General features: G+C 31.6%; 1 protein-coding gene across 1 annotated transcript in view; it reads right to left on the bottom strand.

The window, feature by feature from the left end:
- LOC111043207 overlaps nucleotides 1–16,474 on the bottom strand; it is a 47,710-nt gene that overhangs the window by 30,953 nt on the left and 283 nt on the right. Inside the window, exons 2-4 of the mRNA XM_039423392.1 lie at nucleotides 8,414–8,545; nucleotides 3,044–3,385; nucleotides 1,304–1,505 (exon numbers count right to left, since the gene is read on the bottom strand). Coding sequence (XP_039279326.1) covers nucleotides 1,304–1,505; nucleotides 3,044–3,385; nucleotides 8,414–8,517 — 648 coding nt within the window. The 5' untranslated portion in view covers nucleotides 8,518–8,545. The remainder of the gene's footprint in view (nucleotides 1–1,303; nucleotides 1,506–3,043; nucleotides 3,386–8,413; nucleotides 8,546–16,474) is intronic.

Genomic DNA, 16,474 nt, shown 5'->3' with positions numbered 1-16,474 from the left:
TTACATGTACTTCAGCCTAACATCATCGCAAGCAAGTAATTTACAAAAATAAATGCATTAGCAGCTTATTTACAACATTATTTACAATCATCACAATCATATCACACGAGTAAAACAAATTGACAGGAGCTCATTCTAGAGTAGCTACTTCTTAGGGAAACAATAATTTGAAGATTGTCAAATTTGTTACTTTTTAGGCTCTATTATGCTTCTCAGGTACAAATTTTTTATCAGTACTCTTAACATTTTGCAAATATTTCTCAATTCTAAGCTAGTCACTGACAATCTATATTACACTCATCAACTCATGATGAGTTATTTTTTCTATAATATTGAAAATATATTTTTAATATTTTGTTTCTAATATTTTTTCCAACTCAAAAATTCATTATCCTAACAGATTCAGATTTTAGTTCTTGCGTATTCAATGCCCTTATTTCTAACACTCAATTCTGTGCAAAACATGCTTGAATTTGTGTGAGTACATATTTTTTCTACGCCTCGGTTGCAACACTCATTATTTGGTATGCAATGCAAACATTCAACTACACTGTACAGTAGACTACTAATCTATAAGTCAAATCGTAACACTTTGAGAAAACATAAATTCTGGGAATTTTTCAATTCAATGTTAATTGTCAATTCTCTTGTTTTGTGTGCGTCAATATTTCATCAATCTAAGAAAGTACTTATATTTATAGTTCAAGAACTAAGAAAGGTTCCCAAACAAACTCAGAAAATACTCAACAAACAAACAGTATTTTACTGTGCAGTTCTTACACTTGGTCAAAACAGTAGCCTAATAATAGATAGTAGTCGAGAGTAATCGGATGGAAATTTGGAAAATAAACTACCTATACCATGGGGTACCTTTTTATGCTATCATTTCTCAATGCTGATAGTCTCTCATACCGTGCCATTTCTAATCTCACCCGGTCAAAACAGTGTTTGTGGTTTGATAATTTGTTCTGTTAATTAATCAGGAATGTATTCTGTATCTGATTAGGATAGCAACTCCTATTTGTATGAGTACTTGTTCAAGAACAAATAATAAAACAGTAATATTAGACAGTAGTCGGCTTGAGTTAACAAAAAATCGGTTGGAAATTTGGAACATGAACAACTTATTAATTTGATTTGAATTTGTATACCATGGGATATCTTCTTATGCTATCTCTTCTCTAAGGTTTAACCTAGATGGTACATCTCCCTTAGACACTCATTGAAATCTAAGGCCCCATTAAATAGTAGTTGAAACCCACTATTAACTACACCATCAACTTTATTAGTGCACTGATCTCACCTTATATCTTAGAACATCTTCCATTTTGGCAGTCTTTCCGTCGCTGACGCAGCTCTGGAAGAAGCTGGGCGCCACTGATACGCCCAACGCCTCACTGGTCATCCCGGTGCGCGCTCGCTCTGCGTTCGTCGAGATCACGCGGAATGTGCCGAACAGCAGCACAAGCAGCCGCTGGGTGTGCAACGGTAGTGTCGCTATCAATCTAAAAACGAAAATCAAATTCGTTAGAGGAAAACTCTTTATTTACATACAATTCAACAAATCAATTTATTTTTCATTGTTACAGAACTGCTCATTCATCTATATACAATCATGAAAATCATCAGTAAAAGAATAGCAGAATAGAGTAATAGAATTTGACGAAAATAAATATGACTTCCACCATTAAATACAAGTTATCAGTTAACATATATACATTGAAAATGATGATGATTGAAATGTACACAACAAAAAAATAATTGAGTTGAACAATAATATTTTAAAACTTACAAAACAAGCGTGAAAACGCCTTTGTTTGTGAGTAGGAATTGAAGAAAATAACACAAAAGCAGTACAAGCATATTTTAAACTTAGACATAGAACAGTCTATTTATCTAATAAAAAGGCACACTAAAGCTGCGTTCACATCAAAGTTATTAATAAAATGTTAATAACTTAATCCTTATAGATTCTATTAGATTGAATATAACTTATCATACACATGATGAACATATGTGTTGTCAAGTTCCGTTCAATCTAATAGAATCTATAAGGATTAAGATATTAACATTTTGTTAATAACTTTGGTGTAAACCCAGCTTAAGGCTCACTAAAGCATATTTTAAACATAGACATAGAACAGGCTATATATATATATATATATAAAAGCGAAATGGCACTCACTCATTGACTGACTGACTCACTCACTTACTCACTCGCAGAACTAAAAATCTACCGGACCAAAAACGTTCAAATTTGGTTCAGTTGGCCCTTTAGAGGCGCATTAAGAAATCTTTTGGCAATATTTCAACTCTAAGGGTGGTTTTTAAGGGTTTAAAGTTCGTCTTTTAGCATGTATATTCTTCTTATTCTCTTAATTATAATTGAAAAATGTCCATACCATATGTTCATATAGAACTATAATCTAGAGAGAGTACCTCTTCGAAACAGTTGTTAACTGGTATCAGTGAGATCCTGCTGATCTCATTACTGGACGATCCAGTCGGGGCCCAGGGGGCGGAGCCCCCTTGCTAGACGAATATGGCGAGCGAAGCGAGCCTGACGGCTAGTTTATTTAATAAACAGAATATCACTAAGGCTGACCACTAACGGTAGGACACACAGATGTTCATCATGCATGTTTTGTCATCAGGGAGAGGCTTCTTACATCAAATAAACAACCAATATAACAAAAAATAAACCACTGGAAAATTACAAATTATAACGATAGAGAACTAACCTCAAATAGAGCAGCGATGAAAAAATATACAAAAAAAAATCGGAGATACAAAAATCTAACCCCCAAAAACTTAGTTTGAAGTCTTTCACTGTGATAAAACAACAATGTTATGACGACATGTGTATTATGCATGTCCTACCGTTAAGCATTAGAATTAGATTTTGACTAATAGTTTTCTAGTTTTTTTAAACATATCGAAAAATCGATTTATCTCGAAAGCTAAGGTCGAAGATATAAGAAAGTTTTACTGAACATTTTTTGTTGCAAATTTCATGTGGAATGTATGGTGTTGGACTGCTTACTTGTGAATCTCTGCGCACTGCTGCTTGGTGCTGACGGCCTCCTGCAGCACGGCGGCAAACAGCTGCTGCTCGTTGTGGCGGCCGCCAAAGATGCCGCCGGGCAGTTTGCGCAGGAACTTCTTGAGGACGGAAGCGATGGTGTAGACCGAGAAGTTGTCCATGTTGACGAGCCGGCCAGCCTGCAGGAAGTGCACCAGCTTCTTCATGTTGGCCTGGTGGCCGGGCGCGCGGAACACGTCCTTCTTCATCGGCGCCTCCTTGTTCAGCTTTAGGATCAGCACCAGCAGTGGGCCCGGGATGTCGTTCTTGCACACCTCGTCCAGCGGCACGCCGAACTTCACCCTACAACACAACAACAATGTGTTACTTATGTTTGTACTGTTGAAAATAATACATTAAACTGCAACAAATTGAATACTTCAACCTGAAAAAAATCAATTAAAATCAAATCAAATTTATTTCCTCAAAATACATCAAGAATATATCAGTATTTAAAAATTATTATATACATTATTAATTTGTACTCAATTATATAAAAATAAAACAAACCCTTAACTCAATTTGACTTAATAATATACAACTTAAACTAATGCTAGGTTTATGAATTAATAATAAGTTTCTGTACTAAAATAATAAAGGGAAAAGCTTACATAGACAACATATTGCCTGTACGTAACCTAGAGTTGAGTTTATATTAAGAGTGTTACTAAAAAATGTAAAAATGGTATGAAGGTTTTTAAAGTATTAATTAGAGGAGAGGCTAAAAAAAGAAAAATATAAGATTGATAGAAGATGCAGAAATTATTACAAAGCGGCGAACCAAAAATCAAATTCGTTGAAGTTTGAAGAGCATAAAACTGAATGAAAAAGCATATAAGTATATAGGCTTATACAGTATATATTTATATAGCATGTTCCGAGCACCAGTCGAAGAGAGATGAGGAGCGCAAATCAACAAAGTCAAACACTACAACAATGTGTCACTAATGTTGCACAGTTAAAAATAATACAGTAAACTGTAAATAAATTGAATAGAATATAATACAATATAATTTTACACTCTAGGGGTGTGAGCACACCACATCAACTATGTTGTTGAGAAGCAGGTAGAAATCTACGAGAAATCGACACCTGGCTCACTAGACAGGCAACTCACTCTTCAGCGGTTTTCAAACACTAGCTGTAGGTTCGTACAGACTTATGCGCCACGAACACATGCATTTCACTTTTCATCAGTTGATGCAAAGCTGATTTGTATTTTTATTTCTACAGAAAAACAATATAATAACATAGCATCAGCTGATGAAAAGTGAAATGCAGGTGTTCGTGGCATATAAGTCTGCACCTTGCGAGAAATTGTCACCCTGGCACACTACATATGCAACTCACGCTTCAGCGGTTTTCAAACAATAGCTGTGACTAAAGGTTGCCACTTAGCTATACCTGAATGTAGAGAGCACAAGACAATTCATTCATTCTTTTATTGACAGTGATTGAAAATTTGAGATGTAGCTGATCCAAGAGTAAGTGTCACACAATATACTACTACATTCCGACTGACATTATATTAAATTTTGTGAGGAAAGCAGTTGAGGACTGGGAAATCATTTTAGGTTCAAATATAATGGGATGAAGCCTCGAGAAAGAATAATCCATTTTTAATAACCCTTGAAATGTTAATGTACTAGAAATTCTATAAAATTTAAATAAAGTAGTTTGTATCAAATCTATAATGGATGAATCTCATTTTTTTGGATTCAATTCGATAAAATGATAAGTGAATTCAAAGCAAAATATTATCTGGAATCTCCGTGTGACAGAGAAATATGGATTGAACAGTCTTTCCTTCCAATCAAATAGCCTAATATTAGGTTACGTTCACTTGGAGATTTCAACACTATAATTCAAGGTCTAGAGAAAACGCTCAGTGATAGAATATTGATGTCTCATAACCAGTCACCAGGAGTCATCAGAATTATCAAGGAAAAATCTTCGCTCACTTATAATTAGGTTAACAGAAGACCAGCAACTAAGTATTAGTAATGAAACACATCACATGTTAATGCCTTATCCTATAACCTAAAAAGAATACTATGATAAGAATTAGTAGGCTAATAGGTTTCAATCACTAAACACTATTGATTTTTAAATGTTTAAAAATAAATTTTAGTGCTGATTACCCTGAATACTATAATATGCATCAGTATATACCTTGGTCAACTAAATTGAAGACTACAATAGCAATTTAAAGGCTAATAAGCATAATTATCAATTTATTAAATTAATAAGAACAATATAAAAATCTTGAAGTACCCTTTATTTAAAAAAAAACTTCAAAGTAGTTCAACAACTAGTAGTTCAACAACTTGAAGGGTACTTCAAGATTTTTATATTGCTTTTATTAATTTGTTAAATAGTAGCCCATGTGAGTGAAGTGTTTCAATTTATTAATTATTATTGATTTAAAATCAATAATCAACGTTCAATAATACTATATTAATGAGAAAGTAGACATTGATAAAAATGTGATTTATTGATTATACATAGGTTAATCTGTTCAACTATAGTATAGGCAGCTACGATAAGATTTTTATTTTTTTCCCCACCATTTATTCATTGAATAGAAAAATACAATATCGGAATGAGAAAACAGGCGCTAACCCAAAACTTCTTCTATTCCTAAATTATGCCCAATAAAATGTTCATAGTGGGATTGAGTTTACAGATGATTTAAAATATGATCTTAATAATTAAATCTTCAAAAGAATGAATAATAATATTACCTGAATAAATCTTTATTGTATTTCAGTTTGTAACACCTAACCTCCTTCATGTTAAAATCACAATTTTTCAAAATTTGAGCAAACTTAAAACATTGATTACGCCACACGATAAAGTATTTTTCCACGCATAACAGCTAGAATGAAAGCTAACACAGCAAATAAATAAGTTGGACAATTGCAAGCTACTATTGAACTTTCAGCAGCGGAAGATGTGTTTAACGAGCTCTATCATTTTGTAAACAGACTTATTCACTGCACAACAATGGAGCTGATAAGCTAATCCTTATCGTGGCTCGAAGGAAATGGATATTGAAGGATTACACGATTTGATACTGTTTGAAGGATATATAAGAATCGCTTTCACCCAAGCATACAATATCTAAACAATACTCTAATAATTAATTAGTTTTCGTTTTTATACTACTCTATTATCAAGATAATTTTTAGAAATACAAATATTATACACATACATGTGTAATGAAAGGTTCATTACAAATGAATCATTCATTATACATGAATCATTCATTAAACATTTCATTGACTATATCTTATCAGTTTTCAAGGAAGCAGCAGCCTTAAAGTGAGATTTACTTAACCGTCAGCTGCTGCATTCCTTATAAATAGCTTCAATGTTCCCTATTCAATCAATGCACACATTTCAAAGTGATTAAATAATAAATCTCACTAAATCTAGAATCTAGAACCAATGAAAATTCATCTAATGGAGTTTCAATCAAATATATATTACTGCCCACACTCTACTATTTCTTTCTAATTTTAATTAGTGAAACCCTATAACTCGTATTTTAATAGTTTTCACTTTGAAATATAATTCCTCAATTGCTTCCTTCATATTGATTTAACTTCAATTGTTTCACTCATTCATTTTATTCCGTGTGTTATGTAGTTATTATCTGTTGACTTTGTAGTTAGTAAGTTAGTTTCAAGTGTGATAGTGTTAGTATTGAAGCTGTGCCGTGAATGAAAAAGGTAAGCTAAATAAACATTCATCCTTTATTCTTTCAACTAAATATCTATAGTGAGGTCCACGTTATAATGGCAGTGAAGAAAGATACGAGAACAAAGTTGCCAAATTGACTCCATTTTGCCACTGAGTGTACACAACTGTTATTCAATTCATCCCATTAAATTTGATCTGATATTAATTTTAATTCCTTTGATAAAATAATCAATTTCATGTCAAATTGATTAAATCAATCAATAAAATATATTTTTTCATAACTTGATTCTAAACTTTGCTTTTATAACTGAGATCAGATTTACAAACATGAAATGCGGGCTAATTTGAAAAGTTGTGATACACCAATCTGAACTTCAAAACAACAGCAATCAAGTTATTCGGTAGGTATTCTATTCCAATTTTTTCTAAAAATAATAAAAAATAGAAATCCTATCTATAATAAGATAATTTCAATGAAAATAATTCTGAAATAACCATTCAATATTATTTATAACGGCACCCCAGTGTAGGCCTTACCTATTCCGGTAAACTGAAGCATGGACGAAGTCTAGGATGGTTTCAAAGTTATCAACTTTTGAAGTGGCATTTCAAGTATAATTTGTGTTTCTCATACGGTAATATCTAAAAATTATTTCATTTATTCAAAAATACATTTAAAATCAATAGTACAACTCCTCTACTTTAACATTTTGATATAAATCAAAATAAAACATGGCGGCTGAAGATTGTTTGTCTACTTCTGTACAGACACTGTCAAAAGTGAAATAAAATATTTCTGGCCAACTGACAACATTGCAAAGCTAGAGAGAGATAGCGCTATCTGTTTTGTTGCATGTTAGACAAGGATAACAACACTATTGTCAATCGTACACTGCCATTATAACGTGGACCTCACTATTATATACTGAACACGACAAACACAAGATTTACACTTGAGATTGAGAAAGTGATGGATGTCTTTCAACAATTAGTAAATAGGCTACGCTAGGTGAAGCAATGTAACATAGTGGCAAAACATCAATCTATGCTATAGTGAGGTCCACGTTATAATGGCAGTGGAGAAGGATAGGAGAACAGCGTTGCCCATTCACTGCCTTGCTTCTGCCTTCTATAGAATATAGTTGATGCCAGTATATCTGATGAAACATCAACTGTTAATTCTTATTAAAAATAGTCAATTATTATATTTTATTCAAGAAAATATATTTTTCAATGATAAATTTTCATAACATTGAGATTAAAATATTTCAATTAATTACATTTCTACATTGTTGGAAAACGACCTGACAACGTTGCAGAGGGAGAAAAGAACAACGCTATCTGCCTTATCGAATGATAGACAAGTATAGGAACACCAATGATAAATCAAATACTGCCACATTATAACGTGCACCTCACTATAGATAAATGGGCATTTGTTTGACATAGGAGGGTTTCTTCAGGAAAACTGATGGGACCTCCTCTACTATAGTAAATACGTTGCAACCTGCTATTGCTAGGGCAATAGAAATTACTTTGTAGTAGGAAGGTTTTAACTATTGATAGAATCACGTTTACAGCAGCTTGAAATGCTATTTTTATGAGAGATAAAATAGTTTTACTCACTTTTCAAGTCTCCTCGGATAAGGAACAGTTGGATGTCCGCATGATGTAACTACATTACTAAACGTGGCAGCCCTGCGATGCATTCTTTCTGCCCAACTGGTCATTCTATGACCAGTCAAACTATCAACTCACCTGAAACACGCACAAAACCACTACATACTAAAACTCCTATTCTAAAACCAACTAGGTTCTTAATAGAAATATTAGAAACTGGGATAAAATGACCAAGCATGTTACTACCACAACTACTTATCAATTGAAAGCATTAGTTTAGTTAGCAATATTGAATAAGTTTAAACTCGAGTTACTGAGTTGAACATGATTCAAGATTGATGATACAACCGAGAAGACTTTACCTTAATTTTAATAAATCACAGATTAACTGGACAACTAAGTGAGAACGGAAATTAGTTTCATAGCAATATTTCTTATTAACTTTTTGGAGAGGACTACTCTTATTCATCAGGAATTATAAATTTAGGTACCCTTTATTAAGAGCTTTTATTCACAACATGGTCCAACATCTGAGTGCCATTTTTAAGTGAGTGAATGAAATAAATAACGTTAAATAAATACTATTACTAAATTCCTGTTTATGATCATGAGTTTTTTATTAATAGTATTTATTTCAATCACTTACTTGAAAATGGCACTAAGATGTTGAATGAAACATGTTGTGAATAAAAGTTCTTGATTTTTATAGGAAACTTGGATTTCTATTTTTATTTTAATTCAATCAATCAATAATTTTATTCACATTACAAACTAAAACAAAATACAAAACAACACAATCAAATTAAAAATTTCGAAAAAATACAAAAAACAGGCATTATGGCGGGGTGTGCTGAAAAGAAAAGGAGAAAAATAAGCTACCTAGCCTACTATGGTTTCCCATGCAATAGGCTGGTAGAGGGTTTAAAAGTAAGGAATGAAGAGTGAAGAAGAGCGAAAAAGGGAAGAATGGGAGAAGAAGATAAGGAAAAAGAGAGAAAAAAGTATGAGCAAAATTTTAAAGCGTAATTAATAAAGTAGTTGAGACAATTTAATGATTTTCAACCAATATAATCCAATAGTCTATTCATCGAATGGAGAGACATTAACATAAAGTTTACGCTTGGGAAAGTATTAAAGTAATGACTCATGTATGCTATTTAATAGCTGATAGGAGCCATTGCTTTTATACTTATAAAATACGCTGATATGAGTAACTAATTACTTTTATACTTAAACAGCTCCAAACTTTATGTTTTGTCTGTCATTTCGATGAACAGACTAGAATTAATCGATTTTTATTGAGTGTAACTATAGTACACAGAAAATATAAATGATCTAGCAGCCTACCTTCACATTCTAAAAAATCAAAGTTTCAGTCCCGAGGTTCCAACAATATTACTAAACGAAATTGGCCACAATTTATTGTAACTAACATCAATGATTAACACAAGTTCACAATATTTAGAATAAACAACCTTCAACATTCAATTGATCTAGACGGCGGTAAAGAATCAATATCAAATTGCATAAACGCCTATCACCAAGTATTATTTATTGATAACTTATCAGATCTACTCAAGTTCATGTGTTTAAGCACTTTTTCAACTTAGCAACCCACTGAGCACTGAAATTCAATTAATTTGATGGGCAATTGAAGGTCTTGAAATGTGTAGTGTTCATAATAGTAAAGTTCATAATAAAGAGATGTTACAGGTATACTTTGATTTAATGTACTGTTTACGAATTCTGCGTATTCTTTCTGGATATTAATTCTGAAAATAAAGCTCTGAATCAAATTATAGAAACAGTACGATTTATGTAATCATTATTAGAAGGCAATATATATTTTAATTCTCTATATTTATATCAGAGTAGGCCTACTCCTATTTATTTAGTAAACAATATTTTTTATTCATTACTCTTTTTCGAATAGATCTGAAAATTCAACAACTTGTTGCAAGAATACTGAAACTTGCGAGATATAATTAAGGTTTGCCTTGTTATTTTTCTTTGTCTGTTTTTAATTATACATCTTGGGTCATTTGTGTAAACAAAAAAGAATAATAAAGAACTTGTCAACAATATTCCTAATAACTGAGCTAAAACATACGAAATAACTTGACAATAATATTCTTAGTAACTAAGCTAATCACATTTGATTCACTTTAAACGGACTGAATTTATTCATGATAGAAACATTGATAAGAGGAATTCACCTTGGGACTCTTGGATGACTGGCATTTTGCAAGCCTTTAACAAAACTACATTTCATTTGCATGTGAAACTTTACAAACCACAAAAAATAATAATTAAAAGAGCACACCCACATCGTATTCAATTTCACCATGAAAGAAGCAATCCACACATGTACAAGCAGACATGATTATTTTTATTACGGATTATATTTCGTCACTTGCAAAAAGCAGTTGTAATGTGATATTGGAGACGAGCGTTTGTGAATGGAATTCAAGTCGTAATAATTGTAAGTGAAAAACCAGTAGTAATGCATCATGAGGTTTGAATCGTCGAACAGATTTGAGTCGTGTTAGGCAGCAACGAAGGAGGAATATGAGGAAGAAGAAAAGATAAGATGAGACAGAAGTGGAAGCTATGATTTAATAATGAATTGCATGCACGATGCAAACCAATATACAATTTATTCATGTTCATAAAACAGAACTTCAATCAAGACTAGAATCGAATACAGATTCTACAGTACACCAATAATAGACTTTTTTCTGATGGTGATGCCCACATGAACTACAGGCTTGCGCGTGGGTTATGAAACGGATGATGATATGGACCTACAGCTTTAGGTGGGTTCCGAACTACTGGGAAGCGAATTTCAGACGCATGACAATGATAGTCAGAGGAGTCGACAAAAGTTAATGTATTTGAAAATTAAGGGCCATATTTATAAACGATTGTAAAAACTGTCTTAGCCAAGCAAGTTTTGGCTGCCTGGAAACTAATAAAAATAGTTCATCAGAATCGTTAAACTAGCCAACTGGTTTTGATTGGTTCACCAGAGCATGCTCTGCTAATTACGTTTTAAAATAATTTACAAAGACGGCCCTTAATTCTTCAAGTAAAACTCAACAATATTTGGAACAACACTCTTATGAATCGACCTAGTTACGAGAAAATACCATTTTTGGGCGTTTAGGTATTAATTTTAACTTTCAAAAGTTGGAAATGTCCCACATAAAAGTTTTTACAACAATTAGCATAAGGTAAGGTAATTAGTAAGTTCAGCTAAGTAGCAACAGTTAACGGTGAAAACAGCCAGATATGAATGGAGAGAAAATCAGAGATAAGCATGTTGAGACCAGTCAAGTTTTCTGGTCGCAATTAAGTTAGTTCCGCCAGCATAAAGACAACGACAATTGCTATCAGAAACTTGATGAGGTGAAGTCGATAAATTGGAGTTGATTTCAATTTACAACCGAATGAATTCTATTCAATACAGGTGACAGTAAGAATGATTCTCCATCGATAAACCAATCATCACAACATAAAAAATGCTTCTTTACTCGAAGGTACGCGTACGGTGACTCTGAAAAGCCTTGAACAGTACTCAACTAAAAATTCAATTCTAGAAAACCATCTATCAACTTTCAAAAGTCAGAATATTTAGGATATATTTTTCTATTTATTACAGTGAGTTTCTATTAATATCAACTCATACACATGAAAAAACAATGGACCTCGAGCCCCATCACCAGTATTTTAGATTTTCCACAAGAAATATTTGTTTTCCATAGCTTTTCAATCAATGAAGAATCTTCAAATGAGAGTTGAATCTATTAACGCTATTAAATGACACAATTCTAGACTACCCCTAACAGCGTAACTTTCATCTTCAAATTAACCGCCGTATAAAGAAGATTCTGTATTAAGTACTATGAGCTACTTCTATTTAAACAGTTCTCTATCAGTTCCAAGTGATAGAGTGGCGAATATTTCAAGCTTATTTACGATTTTTCACGCAATCATAATATAATTTTTAAATTCAAATAAAACCTTTATAAATCAAACCACTAATAATCTTCCTTTAACGCAAACCGTACTAAAATTGGGGGTCATTTTCATTAGTTTTGCAAAGCTTTTTATGAATTATATAAGACTTATAATGAATCAGATTATTAAGGTATCATTACTCCCAGTGATACTAAATTTGACCTATTAATCTCAATTAACATGATTCTATCTATTAATTGAGATTTATAACTTATTATTCTATTAATTTCAATTACTGACTGATTTTCAAACTCAATTTATAGAAACAAATCTACATTTTTCTTTCATTTCATAAATTTTTACATCTCAAAGTTCATAGAAATATCAATATATATATACGACTCTATATTCCATAATCACTCATACAATTAACGCTCACCCAAGATCGACGCAATTAAACCTCATGCATTCTTTCATTCTCAATACTTTCACCGACCATATTATTCTAAATAGCATTCCCATCATGGGACTGAATAAAAATTCCAGCCAGGCTATTGTAAGTGCGTGACAACGGAAGTTTGACAACCTAGGCCTAGATGGATTCCTTTCTTCTGACCAAACAACACAACACAACATATATACATGTATATAATAGGTGGGATGATACCAATAACAAAGCTATATAACTTGTATTCAGCTGTTATTATGCCAATTGAAGCCATCAATTCAATTGCTATTCAGTCTACTCTACAATAGAAAACTTGACAGCTCACATAGCTCAACTTATAAATCAAATGCAGCTCGAAATTTAAGTGACAGTAGTTATGAAAAATTATGACCATATCTTTTGCTGGTTGCAATTTAAACTTTATATTATAGTGGCTTGGAATAATGATGTTAGGTGCTGACCATATAATTTTGTTCTGGTTGAGCAAATTATCAGGGGAAGTACTGATAATGGTTTCCATCAAAATAATTCATTTCCTGATGACCGTAAAAAGAAACAAAAATACATACAAAAGTCATTTATACGTCAATGGAATTTAATGGGTTTCCTGAATGTATTACGGGATCAATGTAGTAGTTATGGAATAATCTATGTGTGTTTTGGAAAAGTAGAACATTCTACAAAATGGTAACTTTAATTCAATTTTTAAATATGTAATACAAGTTAATCTTTTTTATGTTTTGCCATTTATTTTTACGACTACCCAGTCATTGGACTGCTGAGAAAACTAATCAAATAACAAATGTTAGTTTTTCCAAACTGTGACCATTTTGTTTAGTTTTACAAACTGTAAAAGTTCCTATTAGTGGTAAGGTGGACTACCTCCAAAATTTTAAAAGGATGCTGTTACTGTAAAATATATTTTGTGAATATTCATGTCTTAGCTTACAGGATATTAGCATGGGTAAAAGCCTTTGAAACTACAGGAGAAACTGAATTAATATATTTTACAATAAAACATCATCATAAAATAAACAAAACTATCCATCAACTAATTTAAACTGTACCAGAAACATACTAGTGACTAGAATAATTTATATTATAACTTATTTTGAAATGACTAACAGAAATACTGACTAAATTATTTCATCTTAATATTTGGATGGCCATCCTCAACTATTACCGGTATTGGATACTGTTTTTAAACTATAAAAAAATACCTAATATCTTCAGTGCATACAATATTCTTCCCCAACTCACTCTTTAGCATGTGTGTCTCTTTATATTAAAGCCCTATAAATTGGATTTTCAATTTGTCGGTCTTGTTTTTACAGAAAAATTGCACTATTTTGTATTGTCCTGAAAATAAAAGTTTCTATTTCATACAGGTAGTTTCAAAAATCAATTATTTCCATTACAGTGTCTAATAAAAAAATTGAGACTTAATTAGTTAAAATTTGATAAGCCTAGTAAATTTTATGAACCGAGGAGAAATGCTCTGAGTCTTATTACATCAACTGCAGATAAAAATTTAAAAATAACTACAAGTATCACTACAGGGATCACTACAAGTATAGAAGTAAGTAAGTAAAGTTGAAAGTTGGAAAATGGAGAATATAAACTATAGAACGAGAGAAAGAAAGAAGGAAATGAGAGTGGATATTATCAACGCAATGGACTTCAAAGTCCAAACTTCAGACAAAAATTAGACTTCAAAGCCCTGTTCTCCAATAAAATTTTACGCTGGGCAGAAAAAGCAATTGGTTCTCATAAGAGTTGAGTGTGTTCACATATTTGCGAAAAAAATGTGTGAAAACTTTTATAAGAAACAATAATTATATAATTACATTGTTATAATAACAATGCTATTTTATCTGCCAAGCAAAGGATAAATTTATTGGAAAAAAGGGTTGCATCTTAATAGTGACGGTGTCCCGGACCTCAGTTAACTTATAAACGTTAAGTCGAATCTAAAAAAAAAAAATACTGAAGAACATAACAATAGATCAATAGTGAGTTTAACAAGAATATACAACTTGACTAAATACTGAATACTTTTAAGTCTTGAATACCCTGCTTCTGACTATCCATCTGCATACTTGTCGTTGGTTTTATTTATTGACATGTTGACTTATGGACATGCCCTAGCGGAATGTCTATGTTATGAACAAAACCTTTATACACGACACAAACTTCTAGTAATTTGATAAAAGCTATCAACTTGACCTAGCCTAACTCAAGAAATAGACAGCACAACCTGAAAAGTATAATTTAGAAATTTTATCAATCATTTAATATAAATTAGCGGTTGACGGCGCAAGTCATTTTACTACGTTCTACATTTTTGAGTAGCAATTTACAGTATATTTTTATACAGTTTGAAATTTACGTTTTAGGCTATACAATTTTTACCTATTAGTCAAAATTCCATTTTTTTATAATTGAAAGATCATCCATTTTTATTAAAGCTATAAAAAGGGAGCAAAAAGAAGACCAAAAGAAATAATAAGTTGAGATTTTTATTATTTTTTTCTAAAACTACACTACACTAAACCATGGAACCACAACACTAACTCATAAAACATTACTTCTTCTAGATTTGTCAGTGAACGCTTAAACGTAAGTCTTGGTATTAGACTGAACATTGCAGTGACAAAACAAGCTAACCCATAAAACTCTATCACGTGAAGTGAATAAGTACTGCCGTTAAAATAACTTACTGATTAGATTAATCACATTAGCTTACAAGAAGCTGACCTAGAACCCTGTGTAGTTAGTGTTTTGTAAAATAAAATTTGGGTTTCTTCCTAAACTTTATTTAAACTTGATTATTTTTAATTGTCTAAACGAATGTTTAAAATGAAATAAAATTTAAGAAATTTATAGAACCAAGAAACCCGAAAAAATATCAATAACCAATCATCAAATTTCTAAGATACCTGCATATTGGGAAAACTCTTACTCGTAGTTAACTTTTAAGCTTAGTTCATTACGAAAGCCTAACATTTTAAAAATAACTGACCTTCTTTAATTATAACAAATTATTAGATGGCCTACCGGTATTATTTAACAAAATTTTAGATGTGTTAGTTTAAATCTTAAATCAAGAAGCTTAGTAAAAGGAGTTGAAATGTGCTTATTTAATAATATGTATTTGGTATTAAAGTTTGTAAACTATACAAAAAAAATGTGGGTCATAATTCAATAAATTACCAATTTTTTACCATGTAGGCCTACAATAGTAAACATTAACATAGAAAAGGGAATTACTTCAAAAACGGGATACAAAATTCGGATATTGAGGTTATGATAATTGACTCATCTCATTGTTGACTCAACAAATTTAATTAATAATGTGTTACTGTTGAATTGAATATTCAATATATATATAGACATTTTGAAAAGTGTATCTTGCTCAAATAACTTTCGAAACTTTGCAAATACTAAAATAAGTAGTACAACATAGTAGGAACGTTTGTTTCACAAATACAATACTGACTTTGTCAAGGAGTAAACAATTTGGGAAAGGCATGTAAATTGTGTTCTTGCTGTAAATTTGACACCTAGTGAAGAAATAACCTAGACATCTGGAAAAATATTTATTATTTTTAAATTTGTATGAATCTAACCAAAAACATTCAATTTAATAAATAAATTAA

This window comes from Nilaparvata lugens, chromosome 3, assembly GCF_014356525.2.
Source record: "Nilaparvata lugens isolate BPH chromosome 3, ASM1435652v1, whole genome shotgun sequence".
Lineage (NCBI taxonomy): Eukaryota > Metazoa > Arthropoda > Insecta > Hemiptera > Delphacidae > Nilaparvata > Nilaparvata lugens.
Note: the sequence above shows the minus strand (reverse complement) of the source record. Positions and strands in the feature narration are given on the sequence as shown.